Source organism: Neophocaena asiaeorientalis, unplaced genomic scaffold, assembly GCF_003031525.2.
Source record: "Neophocaena asiaeorientalis asiaeorientalis breed wild unplaced genomic scaffold, Neophocaena_asiaeorientalis_V1.1 scaffold82, whole genome shotgun sequence".
In the NCBI taxonomy this organism is placed as follows: domain Eukaryota; kingdom Metazoa; phylum Chordata; class Mammalia; order Artiodactyla; family Phocoenidae; genus Neophocaena; species Neophocaena asiaeorientalis.
Window position 1 is genome coordinate 9,453,037 of NW_020173068.1, and position 15,306 is coordinate 9,468,342.

Consider the following 15,306-nt stretch of genomic DNA (forward strand, 5'->3'; position numbering starts at 1 on the left):
ACATGCAGGCTTCTCTCCTCCCTTGCCCTGCCCTGCTTCCCTTACTCCCCTTCCCCTGAGAGCAACCCTCAGTAAAATAAATCACTTTTTCACGGATCCCTGTCTTAGGCTCTGCTTCTAGGGAACCTGACCTAAGACATCCACCTTGACGGCCTCGCTGAAAGTAAGATGGAAGGATGGATGGATGGATGGATTGCTAGAAATTGCTTTAACCTCCTTCATTGGAAACATATGGAATCTGAGTCCCAGGGAGGCTTGATCCAGCACACAGGCCTCTAGGACTTTCCCTGCCTCCCCTATACCCACCCGCATCTGAGGGTACTCGGGGACCCCAGCCCCATTCCCCATCCCCACAGCTCTCTCCCCTCCACCTCCACTTGCCCCTACAATCCCTGAGGACCTGGCAGGCATGCTATCCTGGAATGGAAGATCTCCATGCTCAGAGCCCCAAACCTGGGCTCAGGCCCTGGGGGCTCCTCATTCAGAGTGGGGCCTTTTTCTGGAGGGCCTTCAGAAGCTTCTGGGAAGCCAGCCTTTTCCTCGGTCAGTGGGTCTGAGTCAGCGTCTGGGCCAGATGTTTTGGTCTGAGCTGTTCCGGCTGGAAAAAAACAACAAAGAGTGTTAAGCAGAAGATGGATTTTCCCAGGGAAAATGTTTTCTTTTTCACTTTCTAATAGTAACAGCTTACAATATTGATCTCCTTCTATGGGGCAGGCATTGTGCTAAGCTCCTTACTTCTGGTGTGTCTTTGACCCTCAAAACAACTTGAGGAGGCAGACAGATCCCCATTGTATAGACAGGGAGACCTGGACTTAGAGAGGTTACGTCCTTGATCAAGGTCACCCAGCCAGTGCGTGGCCAAGCTGGGGTGTAGACTCAGGCCATCTCAACACAATCACAGAACCTTGCGCAATTCCAGGCCCATGAGACCTCAAGCCTTTTGACATGCCACCCCATGCTCTAAATCCCTGAGACTGAGCCAGCCCAGGTGGGTCTCTGCCCCTGACAGCCTGTGCACCTTGTCACCTGATCACATGCAGAGAAGGGTTCCCCTGTCCAGCTGAGTGAGTGGGCAGCTTACCTTTCCCCGAGCACTTGTCTCGGTTGGGTTTGGGAGAGTAGAGTGAACACAAGACTTTCCAGGGCCCGTCATGCTGGAACGAGGCTTTCTCCTGAGTCACAGGGCCTTGCCTCTGCCACTTTAAGAAAGAGAATTTGAGCCCAGGAGTGGGGGAAGTGTTTTGACAGGGCCTGGTCACAGGCTTGGGAAGTCTCCCATTTTCCTGTTGGGTCCTCTCTTCCATCTTGGTTGCAGGGGCTGGAGAAGCAGGAGGGGAAGCTGGGCGCAGCTGGGCAGAGGATGCTTGTTTTGGTCCCGGATTGAACTGGACTATATTCTCTGAGTCTCCCAGAGGTCCCTGTGTCTTGGAGGGAGCTGGCTCTTCTGAGACACCTGACCCGAGGCCAGAGGCACAATGCAGTGGGTTTACAAGGACGCTGAGGTAGGGCTCTTGGGGCTGGTGTTCTGAGTCTTGGGTGGGAACATTATGAGTAACCTTTCTCCTCAAGTCACAAACACAGGGCTTCTCCCCCGAACTTGCTGGCTTCTCACAAGTCCATTTTTCCAAAGAAGGCCCCCCATTGGCCCCTGAGAGAGGCAGTATCCTTTGAGAGAAAGGGATTTCCTTAGTTCCAGATAGCTCCTTCTGTGCGCCAAAAGGAAACCCACTGGATGTCTCCACCTCCTTACTGGGAGACCCTCCTCGGTTCTCTTGGGAAAAGTCCAGGAGAGCCACATAATCCCCCTCCAAGTCCTGGCTGGCCACTTCGTCCACCCTGAAGCCCACCTCCCCAGGCCCAGCTTGCTCCACTTTGATGAGTCCTGGATACTTGTCCCCATGTGTCCCGCCCTTGCCCTTGGCCAAACTCTGGGCAAGTAGCACCTGGCTGCCTGGAGACCTGGCCCGGTGCAGCTCTTGGGGGCTGTTCAAATCCAGTGCCTCTAACTGAAGGGATCTCCAGGCTGGGGAGAGGACATTTACTGCTTGGGGTCTGTCATCCACAAACTCTGGGCTGGTTATTTTGGTCCAGGGCACAGGAGCAATCCCGTCTTCTGAAGCTACCAGGCAGTTGTGTAGGGGACTGCCCTCAAAGTCACTGTTGATGGCCTCCAGCCAGGCTTGGGTGAAAAGTATAGGGTAAGATGACTCAGGAACAGGCTTCGTGTCCACTGTGTGGAGGTCCACAGAGAGGCACTTGATCATGATGCAGACGGACTGCTCCTCCCGGGGCTCAACTTGAAGGTAGAAGTCACCTTGGCGCAATAAGAGGGGATTGAGGGATGCCAGGTGGACCACAACCTCATCCCGCAGGCACAGCGGCCAGCCTTCATGCAGGAAGAGGTGGTGTGAGTAGGGGGTCTGCAAAGAGAAGGGGCTGGCATCAGAGAATCTGGCCCTGAAAACCCCGCCCACGGGTTTGCTTCCTTCCCTCTCTCAGAAGGAACCCTGGACGGGTCAGGGGCTCAGGTGAGGCAAGAAAGGTGCCTAGGACACAGCATCCAAGGAGGCTCCATTCTCAGCATCCTGCAAGTCACACAGCCCCAAGAGGCAGCGCCTCCTTCAATGTTGTGCCTCCCACGCCTCTTGCTCACCTTAGTCCTGGCCCTGACCTTGAAAATACTTGCTAGCCTACTGGGCCAAAGGAGAAAAGCTCTGAGTGCCAGGCGCCAGTTAGCAAGCACCTTTCCCACGAGGATCGTCCTGCTGGCTCCCTTTTCCTCTCCATCTATCAAAACTTCTCTCAAGCCAGCTCAAGTTAAACCCACCCCTTTAGGGCCAGGGAGACGTGGCTTCCAAGGTCTGAATCACTAATTTGTGCAAATGACTTAACTTCTTTGAGTCTCAATTTCCCTATTTGCAAATAGGAATAATGATACATAGTGGTATTACTGGGTTGGTGTGAGGATTAAGTTAGATTATAAATACATTTATGTTTTTTTTAAAAAAACCAACACAATGCATAACATATAATAAGTAGACATTCAATAAATATTACTTCCCTCTCCCTTTGACAATATTTACCTTTTGAAAAACTGTAGGATTTTCAATCTTTAAAAAACGTTACTTACTGCCTTTATTCCATTCTCTAATTTGTAAAGTAGAGAGATTACAGAGTGAAGTAGAAACACTACTAAGTGAGAAGTTAGGAAATCTGACCCTGCCACGAACTTGCTGGATGGCCCTGGAAATTCATTCTGCTCTTCTGGGTCTGAAATTTATCTGTTTGTTTATTATTTATTTATTTCTCATTAGCAGTTAACAACACGGCAGGTGAGGCTAAACAATAAAAAAAAATTTTAAACAGAAGGTGCCAGTAATTCTCTACATAGGTAGACACAGCAAGTCCTCCTGGGGCCTCTCCAGGGGGCTGCCAGGGCTGTGCAGACCCAGTGTTCAACAGTGACACCATGTGGCAACAACAGAAACAACAGCTCCACCAGACTGACAACAGGTCTTTCTCTACCTGACTTTTGGAAAAGAGTCTGATCTGATTCCTACAGATTGAATAAGCCCTGGATAATCTCATATAATTTGGATGTGTATATAGGAGACCTCCAGAGGGTGACACTAAACTTCCTGTTAATTAAGCAGGCGTTTCCTGGAATTATTAATTGGGGAAATAATATGATCTGACCATACTTGTACCTACTATGTTGATAAACCAGTTCATTTCAGTTTCACTGCAGATTCGGCTGTCTCCAAGAAGCTTCATATGCATAAACCCCACGAGTCTGTGTTACTCCAGCCTTTCCACATAGCCTTCTGCTGTTTACAACATCCTTTCCATCACCTTCTCAGTGAACCAGACGAAAGAGTCCAGAGGTATTTTGCAAATAGCAAAGCACCATAGAAATGACTGTTACGATCATCTTATTTGACTCTCAGTAACTCAGTGGTGCAGGCAGTTCAGGAAAGTTCCTCAGCTTTACAGATGAGGAAACCGAGGCTAAAGAATTGCCTCATGGTCACACAGCTGAAAAGTAGCGAAAGCAGGACTTGTGCCTAGACTTTCACATTTGGAGTCGGCTGTATCTGTCCTTAGTCCCTCCAGACCTCATTGATGGTGACTGTCTGTCTGGGTGCTGGTGGTTATAAAGGCAGACTTTGAGGCTGGTACATTCTTATTTCAGAGGGAGAAAGGAGACAGTGGGAAAGAAACAGCCAGCAGCTACTGAGCAATTACTTCATGCCAGGCTCTGGGCTAAGCTGTGTGTATCATCTCGGTGAGGTACATACATCCTGTGTTACTAACATTCCCACTTCCTACATAAGAAAACTGAAGGTCAGAGAGGTGACATAGATCCCCCAACTTCATAGTGATGGAGCCTGGATTTGAACTTGGGGCATCTGACTCCTGAGGGCATACATGAATCCCACGCTACTACCCCCTGCTCTGAGACGACACGAATTCACCTATAATTACGATTAAAGTTAAAGATAATTGGAAATAAAGAAATCTAAATGTTGTGACCCTTGTCCCTAGAAGAAATGGGGAAAGAGTGCAAATGCAGTTTTAATGGCCAAATAAAGGAAACAGGCATTTGTACAGCTTGTCAGGGAGAAGAAATAAGGATGGGGAGGATATGGCTTAAATGATGTCAACATGGATATGTGGAAATTGGCTGCAATGTTTCAGTGAGACTCTTCCTTCTCCTAAAAGAACAGCAAATGTGTATGGAGCTATTTCTGTGTGTCAAGCACTGTGCTAAGTAGCTTAAATGAATGATCTATTTCCTTCCAGTTCCAACCATCTCTAATTCTGGCTCCTAAGCCTGAACTTTTAGCTGCTACATCCAATTTCTTTCTATTACTAAAATGACGCACACGGTCCCTCTGCTTATCTGTCCTCCTGATGTGCCACGTCCCCGACAGGCGTGAGCAACTCAGGAAAGGCTAGTAGGACCTAAGATGCTGTTAGCGATTCTTGACGCTGGGGCAGTAGGGGTGGGCACTGAATAACAGAAGAGTAGGGCAGAGTCAGCAACTCTGTGAAGGGTGTGGGTAAGTTCTAGCAGTGGGCATCTGAGGCTTTGGTCTCCAAAGGCCTCTCCCCACCCTTTCTTAAAACAGTCTCCACCCTCTGAGCTTAGAGATAGGCATATGACTCAAGCCTGGCCAATCCTGGTATCCCATTCCTCTGGCTGCAATAATTGGTCCAAGCATGGACACAGGATCCAAGCCTGGCCAATCCTGGTACCCCATTCCTCTTGCCACAGTGATTGGTCCAAGCAGGGACACAGGAGCCGAGCCTGGCCAATCAGGATCCTTCCTTGTGATTTTTTTCTATCTGCAGCTGATGGGAAGGAGTTCATTTTCCTCTCCAGAGTAGGATTTTGATCCTAGTGCTGCCCTGGCTCCAGCCTTGAGAAACACCTAGCCTGTAAGAATGATTCTGGCAAGCAGTAGAAGCAGAGACAAGAGACAGAAAGAGTCCTGGAGGAGTTTGATCAGCAGAACATCTTGGGCCTTGGTCCGAATCACCCTGTCCTGGTCTGAGTAAGGATCTGTCATTTGCAGCGAGTGAGTCCTGCCTGAAACACTTTTCTTTCCCCTTTGCCTCAGGAGAGGCCTCCCTGAGATCTGGGTTGAAGGAGTCTCCAGGGAAGAAAGTGAGAGTCCTGATGCCACGAGGGCTCCAGGGAAGGTCTGGGACATTCTCTACTATTTCCACTGAAGCTGCACCACTTCAGCCAAGACAGCCAGATGATGCCCACAATGCCAGTTCCTGGGGGGCCAGAGAACCCACAAGGCTGGCCTCCCTCCCTGTTAGTCAAAGTGCAAACGTGATTGACTCCTAGATGTCAGAGGGTAAAGGGCCAAGTGACCTTCCTGTCCATTTGTGGGGCTGAAGTGTTTTTTGGAGAAAGCAATGATACCTGAAAGCCATCCCACGTCCCCAGTTCATGCCCTTCAACAACACACTCACCAGTCCACCTCCTTCTCTGCTCACCTCCAGCCCCTGGCCTTCTGGGAGAGCTTGTCCCCTGGTCCCACATCCCTCTGACTTACACAGGCTGCTTCGCGCACTTGTTCACACAGGCGCTTGGCAGGGATCAGGAAATCCAGGAGGAAGTTCAGTCCGTCGCCCCGGAAGTCAGAATCCAGGAGACGGAACACCTGACCCAGGATGGTGGGTGCTGTGGCCTCAAAAGGGGGATAGAGGCCCGCCAGGGCATGCTGGATGGCTGCATCCAAGGATGGGGGGTCCTGTGGGGGACAGGAGGGGAGGATGAAAAGTGATAGTAGCAATAATAATAAGGGTAGGGGCCACTTCCTCTGACCTTCCTGACCTCAGATAACTAAGGCTCCTGCTAACTCTGAACTCCTCTGCTACACCCTCCCACTCACACACCCCCTTCAGCCACATTGGCCTTCTTTCCTGTTCTTCAAACATACCAGGCACAATCCCATCTCAGGGCCTTTGCACTGGCTGTTCCCTCTGCCTAGAATACTCCTCCTTAAGACATCCTCACTCCCTCACCTCCTGCAGATCTTTGCTCAAATGTCATCTGCTGATCCAAGGTGGAGTAGAGGAACAGGGGAAGGCATCCAGGTCAGGGCCAGAGGGAAAGGAGAGGTCAGCATCCCCAAATGTCACCACCTGGCTGACCTGCACACCTGCAGTTTGAAGCTGAGCCACCAGCAAAGCCCAGCCTAGATGAGACAAGCCCCAGTCCACATGCAGACACATGAGTGATAATGAGTGATTGCTGTTTTATACCACTCAGTTGGGGTGGTTTATTACACAGCAGTAACTAACTGATACAAGTTGATATGATTGATGCGAGCTCCATCTTCATCTATCCAGGATGCCTCCTCTAGATGTTTATGGGGCACAGACCATCAATACATAAATCTAACTCAATACCCTCCTAAGCTTACCCTTCCCCCCACATCCCTACCTTAGTGATTGCCTCCCCATCCAGTCAGACTCCTAAACCAGAAATCTGCTCATCATCCCGCCCCTTCCTCCTGCCTCCCCTGCCCACAGACAACCCTCAGCCACATCCTATACAGTCTTCTCGCCTCCATCAGCTCACCAACCCACTCTCTCTGCTCTGTTCGCCTGCCCCGCCCAGATCCAGGCCCCCATCACCTCTTCCACTGAATCACTTCCTCACTGTTTTCCCTTCTCTAGTCTCCCTCCTCTCCAGCATTTCTCCACCAGGACCCCAGGGTGATCTTTCTCAAATGCAAATCTGGCCTTGTCAGTCTCCTGCTCAAAGGTTCGCCACTGCCTTCAGAAAGCACCTGGCCACACCTCCAGCCTCACTGCTCTCCCTAGGCTTCTGCCACTATGACACACACGTTCCCTCCCTTGCCTCCAGGACTTTTCACATGCTTTTCCTTCCTCCAAGGATGCCTTCTACTTCCTTTCCCACCAGGCTAACTCCTTGTTCTGCAAGATCCAGGTCACCCCTCGTCTCTTCTAGGAGACTTTCTCTGATCTCCCACTCCCACCCTAGCTGGGTCAGGTGTCCTCATTTCTGGGCTCCCATGGCAAATCCCACGCTGATTTTTGTCTCCCTCGGTGGACCCCGGGCTCCCTGAGGACAGGAGTGGTAAGCAGAATAATGCTCCCCCCACCCCCAATGCCCACATCCTAATCTCTGGAACCTTACATGGCAAAGAGGAATTAAGGTTGCAGATGGAATAAAAGTTGCTAGTCAGCTAGCCTTAAAGTAGGGAGATTATTCTAGATTATCCAAGTGAGTCCAATCCAATCACAAGTGTCCTCAAAAGTAGAAGAGAATGCAGAAGGGGCGAGAGTCAGAAGGAAAGGTGACTGTGGAAGAAGCATCAGAGAGAGGCAATGCTGCTGGCTTTGAAAACAGAGGCAAAGCCAAGGAATGTGGGCGACTCCTGGAAGCTGGGAAAGGCAAACAGCTTCTCACTGAGAGTCTCCAGAAAAGAATGCAGCCCAACAGCACCTTGATTTGAGCCCAGCGAGGCCCACGTTGGACAGGTGATCTATTGAGCTGCAAGATGACACATTTCCGCTGCTGTAAGCTACTAAATTTGTGGTCATTAATTTCAGCAGCAACGGAAATTAACACAGCCGGCAGTGACTCCTGTTCTTCTAGGGTTTTCAGTGCCTGGCACAATATAGGTGCTCAGTAATGTGGAGGGATAAATCAAGTGTCCCTCTCTGAACCACACCTTTTCTATCTGTAAAATAGGCAAGTGGGACAAGGCCAGAGGGTCCCAACCAGGTGTGGTACTAGGATCCAAGGGCTGTGATTTTCGACTCTTAAAAAAGCCTGATGAAAGCCATTCTGGTTGCCCCAGACTGGCTGCAAGTTCTGGGTCTATCGCTGAAGGATGTAAAGGAAGATGAGAATAAACAAGAATCCAGCATAAAGGGAGCTTATTTAGAACAGAAAAATCACTTTTTATAAATGAGGCCCCTAGAGACAGGGAAATAAAATAAAGACTTGGAGGGAGAGGAAGAGAGCCTGTCTCCATCCCAGAAAGATTCTAATGCCAGGAGGCTGTAAAATCGGAGACGCTAGCCCAGGGCATTTAGACAAATGTTGGTGTCACTGCTGTGTCCCCAGCACCCACACAGAGCTGAACACAAGGTAGGCCCTCCATTGCTATCTATAGAATGAATATATGAATGAAGGAATGAATGAATGTCTACAGCCCCCATTCTGAAGGAAAGAGGGTCCTGGCACCGTCACTGGTAAGCCCAGACACGAGGGTCACCCCCTTAAAAATGACAGTTTCTAGGGGCCCTCTACTCACATTCTCTTTCTTGGCCACACCACCATCCTAGGGGCAAAGTAGGAACATTCCATTCTGCAGATAAAGAAACTAAGACTCTTTATCTGGTCCAAGATCACAGAGAAGGGGAGAAAGACAGCCAGGATCCAACGCAGGTCTGGACGGGTCAAGTCTACCCTCTGCCTCTGTCCCTGGGTGTCTGCCTTGGGGCCACCACCAGCCACCAGCCTTGGAGGCGGCCTTCTCAGCTGTCTATCCTGCACTGTTTCAAGTGGGGCCCACTAATGATGTTTACCTCTCACAGACCAAGGCTTGCAGCCTGGAACGCCTTGGCTTTCGCACACTGGCTCAGCTGGCCGCACACTGTAACCATATAAGGGGCAGCCAGTAAAAAGGAAGAATGTTCCAAGTCAACGGGACTCCGAGCTCTTGGCCAGAGCATTACCTGCTACAGGCCTGAGCCCCAGGGGCTCATAAGCGGTCCAAGTATTGGGGGAAGCACACGGTGACGAGGCCCAGGCGGCTGCAGGGAGGAAAGCTGGCTCCTCTCCACTCAAAATCAAATGGGCAGCCCAGCCTGGGACCACAGGAACCCAAACACCATCGGCCAGACATGGGCCCCTCAAAATGATTTCCGTGAAACTTAATCGACATGTTTCCATTCCTCCCCCATGAGTGCAGCCCAGCCGGGCCTTTAACTGTTCCTCCACGGGAGCTGAGGCAGGAGACGGTGTGAAGCTGAGAAAGAAGTGGGTGTCACAGGCCAGAGCCAGTCTGAAGCCCTTCAGCCCCCTCCCCTGCGACTCAGGGCCAGAGATGGAGCCCACCAAGGGGGCTGGCACCTATATGATGCTTACAGACCTTCTGGACTGACCCAAGGAACCTTGTATGGTGCCAAAGGGCACAGAAGAGTGTCTGTTCCCAGCAGTCCTGTCTGGGCAGGGGAGGAGTCGGAGTACAGGTGTTTGTAAATTTCTGATCAATGTCTTTGCAATGAGCCTCTATTATTATTGCAATCTTAAGTCTTATCAAGTAAAATAAACAAGTATGAAGTGCATAGGTTGATGCATTTTTACCTCTGTATGTACCGTTGGAACCACTACCCAGATGGACAGACAAGACTTCCACCACCCCAGAAAGAAGCCCCCTCCCAGGCCAAGCCCCCAGTCCAGCAGTAACTACTCTTCTGACCATTGGAATTGAAAAAAAAATTCCCATGCAGTGTGATCTCCACTGTGTAAAAGTGTGTGTAAGCCGAGAGGCCATGAAATAAAGTGTTAACTGCAGTTACCCCTGAGGGCTGTGAGGGACAGGGGCCTCGTAAGTCACAGTTGCTGGATTTTCCAAACGTCTGTTACCAGACTGTAGAGCTCTTATAATTGGGGGTGGGGATATAAAAGTGTGATTGTGTGTGTGTGTTTTTAAGTCTGGTTCCCTTTTTAAATGGTCTCACCAGATATTGTTAGTTGGGCCTTCTGAGAGGTGGGCTGAACTCTTCTTAAAGGTCCAGATTTATCCATTTACTCCAACAGGCAAAGATTTTAGCATCATTTAGCATCGACACCTCCTAGCTTGGGAAGAGAGAGAACTGAGAAAAGCTGAGGTAGGCAGTGTCCTAGGGCTACTACCTTCAACCCCTGCTCTCCTCCATGGCAGAAACGCCTAGGAAAGGTGAGATTCCACCCTTGACTCACTGAGTTATCTTAGCCTCAGTTTCCCCATCTGTAAAATGGGACCATTGGGCTTATCTATCTCTAAGGGCCCTTCCAAGTGGGGCCTTTCTAGAATTCAAGGTACAATCAGGTTCAGGAAGGTTTGGAACTGGGATGGTTCCCAAATGGGATCAGTTAAACCACAGTTGGTGAGAAAGTTTACAAAGGTCTGTCTCATCCATCTCCCTACTCAGGTCCAGGGAGGGTCTAAACCAGCAGCCACAAATACAAATGCCTACAGGGGCCTGAGAGTTGACATGGAAGATGGAATTGGTCCAGGTGTGAGAAAATAACCCCTCTAGTCCCTTGGTAAGTGGCCCCTGACAGTCGGCCTCAGTGTCAGGGAAACAATAGGGAGTGGTGGGGCCTGGGGCACACACCGCATCTCATCAGCTCCAGCCAAGAGTTGCCTTTGCCCAGCATTGCCAGGTCTATTGAAATTTTAGTAAAACCTCCCCAAATTTTAAAGGTTGGCCAAACCAAACACATCTGTAAGCCAGATGCAGCCCAGTGGGTGTCAAGCTGTGACCACAAGGCTCAACTACCGGGGGCCTCCTCTTGAACTTCTCCAGGCTGGAGAGTCTAAACCCAGCGTTCTGCTGCTCTGGCTGCCAGGAAGTTATTGCTCACATCCAACTAAGGCTTCTCCTGCTTTAAATCCTTTTTTGTGTGGGTGGAAGTATGAGTGAGAATTGGCTCCTTAATAAAACCTTTCAGAAACTGGAAAAACAACCCAGACGCAGTGAACTGAGAAGCAAGTGGGCGTTAGAAGACCCACATTCAAGTCCAGCTTTGTTATGTATCATCCATGTGACCTTGAGCAAGTCAGTTCACCTCTTTGGGCCTTAGTTTTGTGTTTGTTCCTTTCCCTCTTATCCCTTTTGCCTCTGCCCTGGGGTTCACCATCCCCCACCTAAACCACATAAGGATAATAACAATTTTACTAGAGCTTCTTACTGAGCAAGGCTTCTGTGGCATGCCTTATCCTAAGAACCTTTTGTACATTCTTTTATTTCATCTTCCCAACAGCTCTATGGGATGGGTATATTTATTCCCATTTTACAGATTAAGAAACTGAGCCCAAGTAAATGGTAGAGCTGGAGTATGAACCTGCCCGCATAACTCCCAGTTCCTCTGCCTCTTCCCCAGGCTCCCTGCCACCAGGCCAGGCTCCCCTTTGGCCACGACAGTAGCCTTTCTAACACACAGATCCAACTGTGACCCTCTACTGCTCGACGATCTTGAGTGGCTCCCCATTGCCTGAGCAACTCATCCTGGCATCAGTGGCCCATCAATCTACACCCAGCATACCCTTCCTATGTCTAATACACACAACACTGCAGCTCGGGGCTTCCCAAAGACCCATGCGTCACATTCATGAGTTTTTCTTGCTCTTCACCTAACCTAATTTACTGTTTCCTTAATATTAATTATTTACTTCATGTTAGTCTTTTTGTCACTTCATTTTCAACTTAAATTTATTTGTATTTATTATCATGTGATTGTGCTGTTTAAATCACTTCCTAACACCCATTAAGATGAAAAGCTATATAAAAAATGTTCATCTAAGCACCAGCAAAAGTCTCCCCTCCTAGGACCCATGGTGGGTTCCTCACTTTGGGAAGCACTGCCTGAACTCCCACTCACCCCTCTCCAGACTGGGTGAGCTCTTTCCCACCCTTCAGAGCCCTGCTGGACCCGCATCTCTTTTTCATGATACATGTGCTTCTAGGCAAAGGGACGGACTCCCACTACCCATCATACAGCACAGAATTCTCAGTGAATGGTCTGCCTTCACCAGCGACTGCAAGCCCCCCAGGCAGGGAGCAGGGCTGACTCATCTCCAGGCCCTGATCCTTACACAGGGCCTGGCACACAGTAGGTACTTTGGGGGACCACCACAAGGTAAGTACTTTGGCAATGTTGAATGAAATGAATTGGACTCAATCAGTTTTTCTCAAAGCATGCGATGGGATCACAGGTGGCCCACAAGACGATGTGGGGAGGACACGAACTTGACGTGAAATCACAGTAAGAAAGTTACTCCAATTCTCTCCCAGTCCTCTTGATGACACCAAAGAGAAAGTTCAGCGCCAGTATAGACCGGGGCATGAAACCGCGTCCCCTGCATCGGCAGGTGGACTCTCAACCACTGCGCCACCAGGGAAGGCCCAGTGCCAGTATATCTTGAACACCTCTCAGACACTTAGTTATTACTCCTTTTAAGAAAAAGAAAATCGTCCTCAGGCTTAGAATCATCCATGGCCAACTTGATCGAGCCAGAATTTTCTAACATATATTTGCCTTCATTGTATGTATTTTTACAGTTACTTTCTATTTATGACAATGAATACTGATTTTTCATGGTCATGATATAAAATTTCCTATTTAAATATATTTTTCAGTTTATAAAGTAAGTTGATTTAAAGAAAAATATTAAGCAAATAATAAGTAGTAAATTTTATAATTTTTTAATAATACCTTATCCAGTAAGTGGATATGCAAAATTTGTTATGACGATACTGAAACTTCAGAAATGTGGGATGGGATAAACCCTACATCCCTGTCATAAGATGCTCTGACCTTGGGCTGCCCCAGAACACTAAATAGCCATTAATCAAATTGCCCCACAAACATTGCAACTGTGATGGGTACCATGAAGGAGAGATATACAGCATGCTAGAGTGAAAGTCAGGGGAATCGGGAAAGGCTTTCCTGAGGAGGTGACATTTGGGTGGAGATTCACAGGATGAATAGGAATTCATTAGGGGAAGGTGCTCCACTTAGCAGGAACAGGATGTGCAAAGGCCCTGTGGCAGGAGGAAGCACGAAACACAAGAGGCTCTGAACCAAAGTCAGAGTGGCTGGAGTATAGAGGTGATGCCAGAGAGATGGGCAGGTGACTACCTTTAATATATTTAAAGACAAAGGCGGGAGGAAAACTTGTCTCACTCCCATTCAGAAAAGAATTGTTCACCCTTTGAGAGGAGCCACCCAGTGCCTGAGCCTTGATCTGAGGGGTCTTCGGTTCAGCGAAGAATTTCTGGATTCGAAAACTAATAATTGGGTTAAGTCTGAAGCTAGGCAAAGTTTGGCAAACACCACTCGGTGCGGGTGGCTCTGGGGTGGCCGTGACAGCCGAGTCAGGCTCAGAATTCAGGCTGTCCTAACTGCCACTTCCTGGTAGAGTGACCTTGGGCAGCCAGTTAAGTTCCCAGAGCCTTGGGTCTCCATCTGTGGGGTGGAGACACCAGCAGGTTTACTGTTAGAGCAGGTGTGAGTTACGTGATCTCCGGTGTAAATTGCCCAGCTCAGCGCCTTGCCTGTGGTGAGAGGTGAATAACCATTAGCTTATGACGATTACTGCCAAAGAGCTCCAAGAGTGACGGGTGTGTACACCGGCCCTGCAGTACCTGGATTTAGGAGCCTGGTGTTGTAGTATGTCTGTAGTAGGTATGCAGGCGTATGCTCATATTCCAGCAATCTGGGAGAGCAGGTGGACACGGCTCGTGTGTGAGAGGGCACGTGTATTCAGCCGTGTGAGTCAGTGGGGGCATGTTTGCATGCTCTCTGTGTGTACGTGTGAACATGTCTGTAGAGAATTCTGCGTGTGCACCAGTTCAACCGACACAGATTCAACCTGGTCGATCACAGTCAAGGGGCTAAAGCCATGACCTGTCCCCACAGCCCTTTTCCAAATCCCTACTGTTCTCTGAACCGGCCTGGGGCTCCTCGGCCTGGCTGGAGCTGGGCTGAGATTCCCTGCTAACAGGCTTTTCTTTCATTTTCTGTTACCAGATATTGACACAAACACAAACACACAACACCGCAACCTTCTTGAGGTGCCAGCCCAGGAAGACACGGTGTGGGGTATTGCCCTCTGTCCTCCCCCTCCCCTAGGCCTACCTCCCCACCCAATTCCCATGGGAGCACCTCATGCCGGGCCAATGTGCAGATCTGACACTGTTGCCCTGAGTCTAAAGGATCAACACCACCCCAAGTTTTGGTGAGCAATTCCCTCCTCTCCACCCTGTACCCTAACCCTCCTTGCCCTGTGCTCCCTGACTGGGCTGAGAGGGGACTTTAACCCCCAACCCCATCCAAACGCATGTGGCAACAGTGGGCATATCTGACCCTCAGCCCCAAGTCTGAAACGCATCACCACCCCAAGTTTGTCCAAGGTCCAGAGGTAGGTTTCCAGCTCCGATCTGTGCTATGGGATGGGGCCGTATCAAAGTTTACCAGACATCCAATCTTATTCCATCCACTTCATGCGTGGACAGATGGCGAGGACATCGTTGCCAGAGATGGATTCCTGCACCCTACACCCTTCCCCTGCTGGTGGAGGCAGTTAAGCACAGACCCCTAGCCAGGAATTGAGGGTTGTCTGTGTCAAAGGTAGGGGGTCTGCCCTGGACATCCCCTCGAGGGCTGTGCCCCATCAAAAGGGGACACAGCAAGGTGGTCCAGGCCTTGGCAAGCGTTACCATGGTGACGGGGTACAAGCGGTGGCGGCGGCGGCGGCTGCTCCTCTCCTGGGCGATGGCTCACTGGGTCCGGTCCGCGCATCGGTCTGTCCGGTGCAACCCCCGGTCCCCCACCTAGCCCTGGAGCGGGCGGAGCGGGCTGGCCCTGGGCGCCGACCCCTGCCTCATCTCCGAAGGGAGCTGGGAAGACTGTGAGAGAGAGAGAGAGAGAAGGGGTGCGGGAGAGACGCGCGGAGACCGAGACTGTGGACAGGAAGAGACTGGCAGAGCCGCGGGCGGTGCCGGCCGGGCCATCACCGAGGGCGGCCGCAGGGGCGG

At 50.1% G+C, this 15,306-nt stretch overlaps 1 protein-coding gene across 4 annotated transcripts in view; it reads right to left on the minus strand.

Annotated features, from left to right (window-relative positions):
* Positions 1-15,233, minus strand: part of KIAA1755 (KIAA1755 ortholog) — a 40,544-nt gene extending 25,311 nt beyond the window's left edge. Inside the window, exons 1-4 of one of the 4 annotated variants that reach the window (XM_024743158.1) lie at positions 14,989-15,233; positions 6,072-6,269; positions 1,082-2,420; positions 454-598 (exon numbers count right to left, since the gene is read on the minus strand). In XM_024743158.1, coding sequence (XP_024598926.1) covers positions 454-598; positions 1,082-2,420; positions 6,072-6,269; positions 14,989-14,991 — 1,685 coding nt within the window. In that variant the 5' untranslated portion in view covers positions 14,992-15,233. Of the gene's footprint in view, positions 1-400; positions 599-1,081; positions 2,421-6,071; positions 6,270-14,988 lie in introns of those variants that run through there. The other 3 variants (XM_024743157.1, XM_024743159.1, XM_024743160.1) reach the window with 3 other exon arrangements.
* Positions 15,234-15,306: the final 73 nt, after the last annotated feature.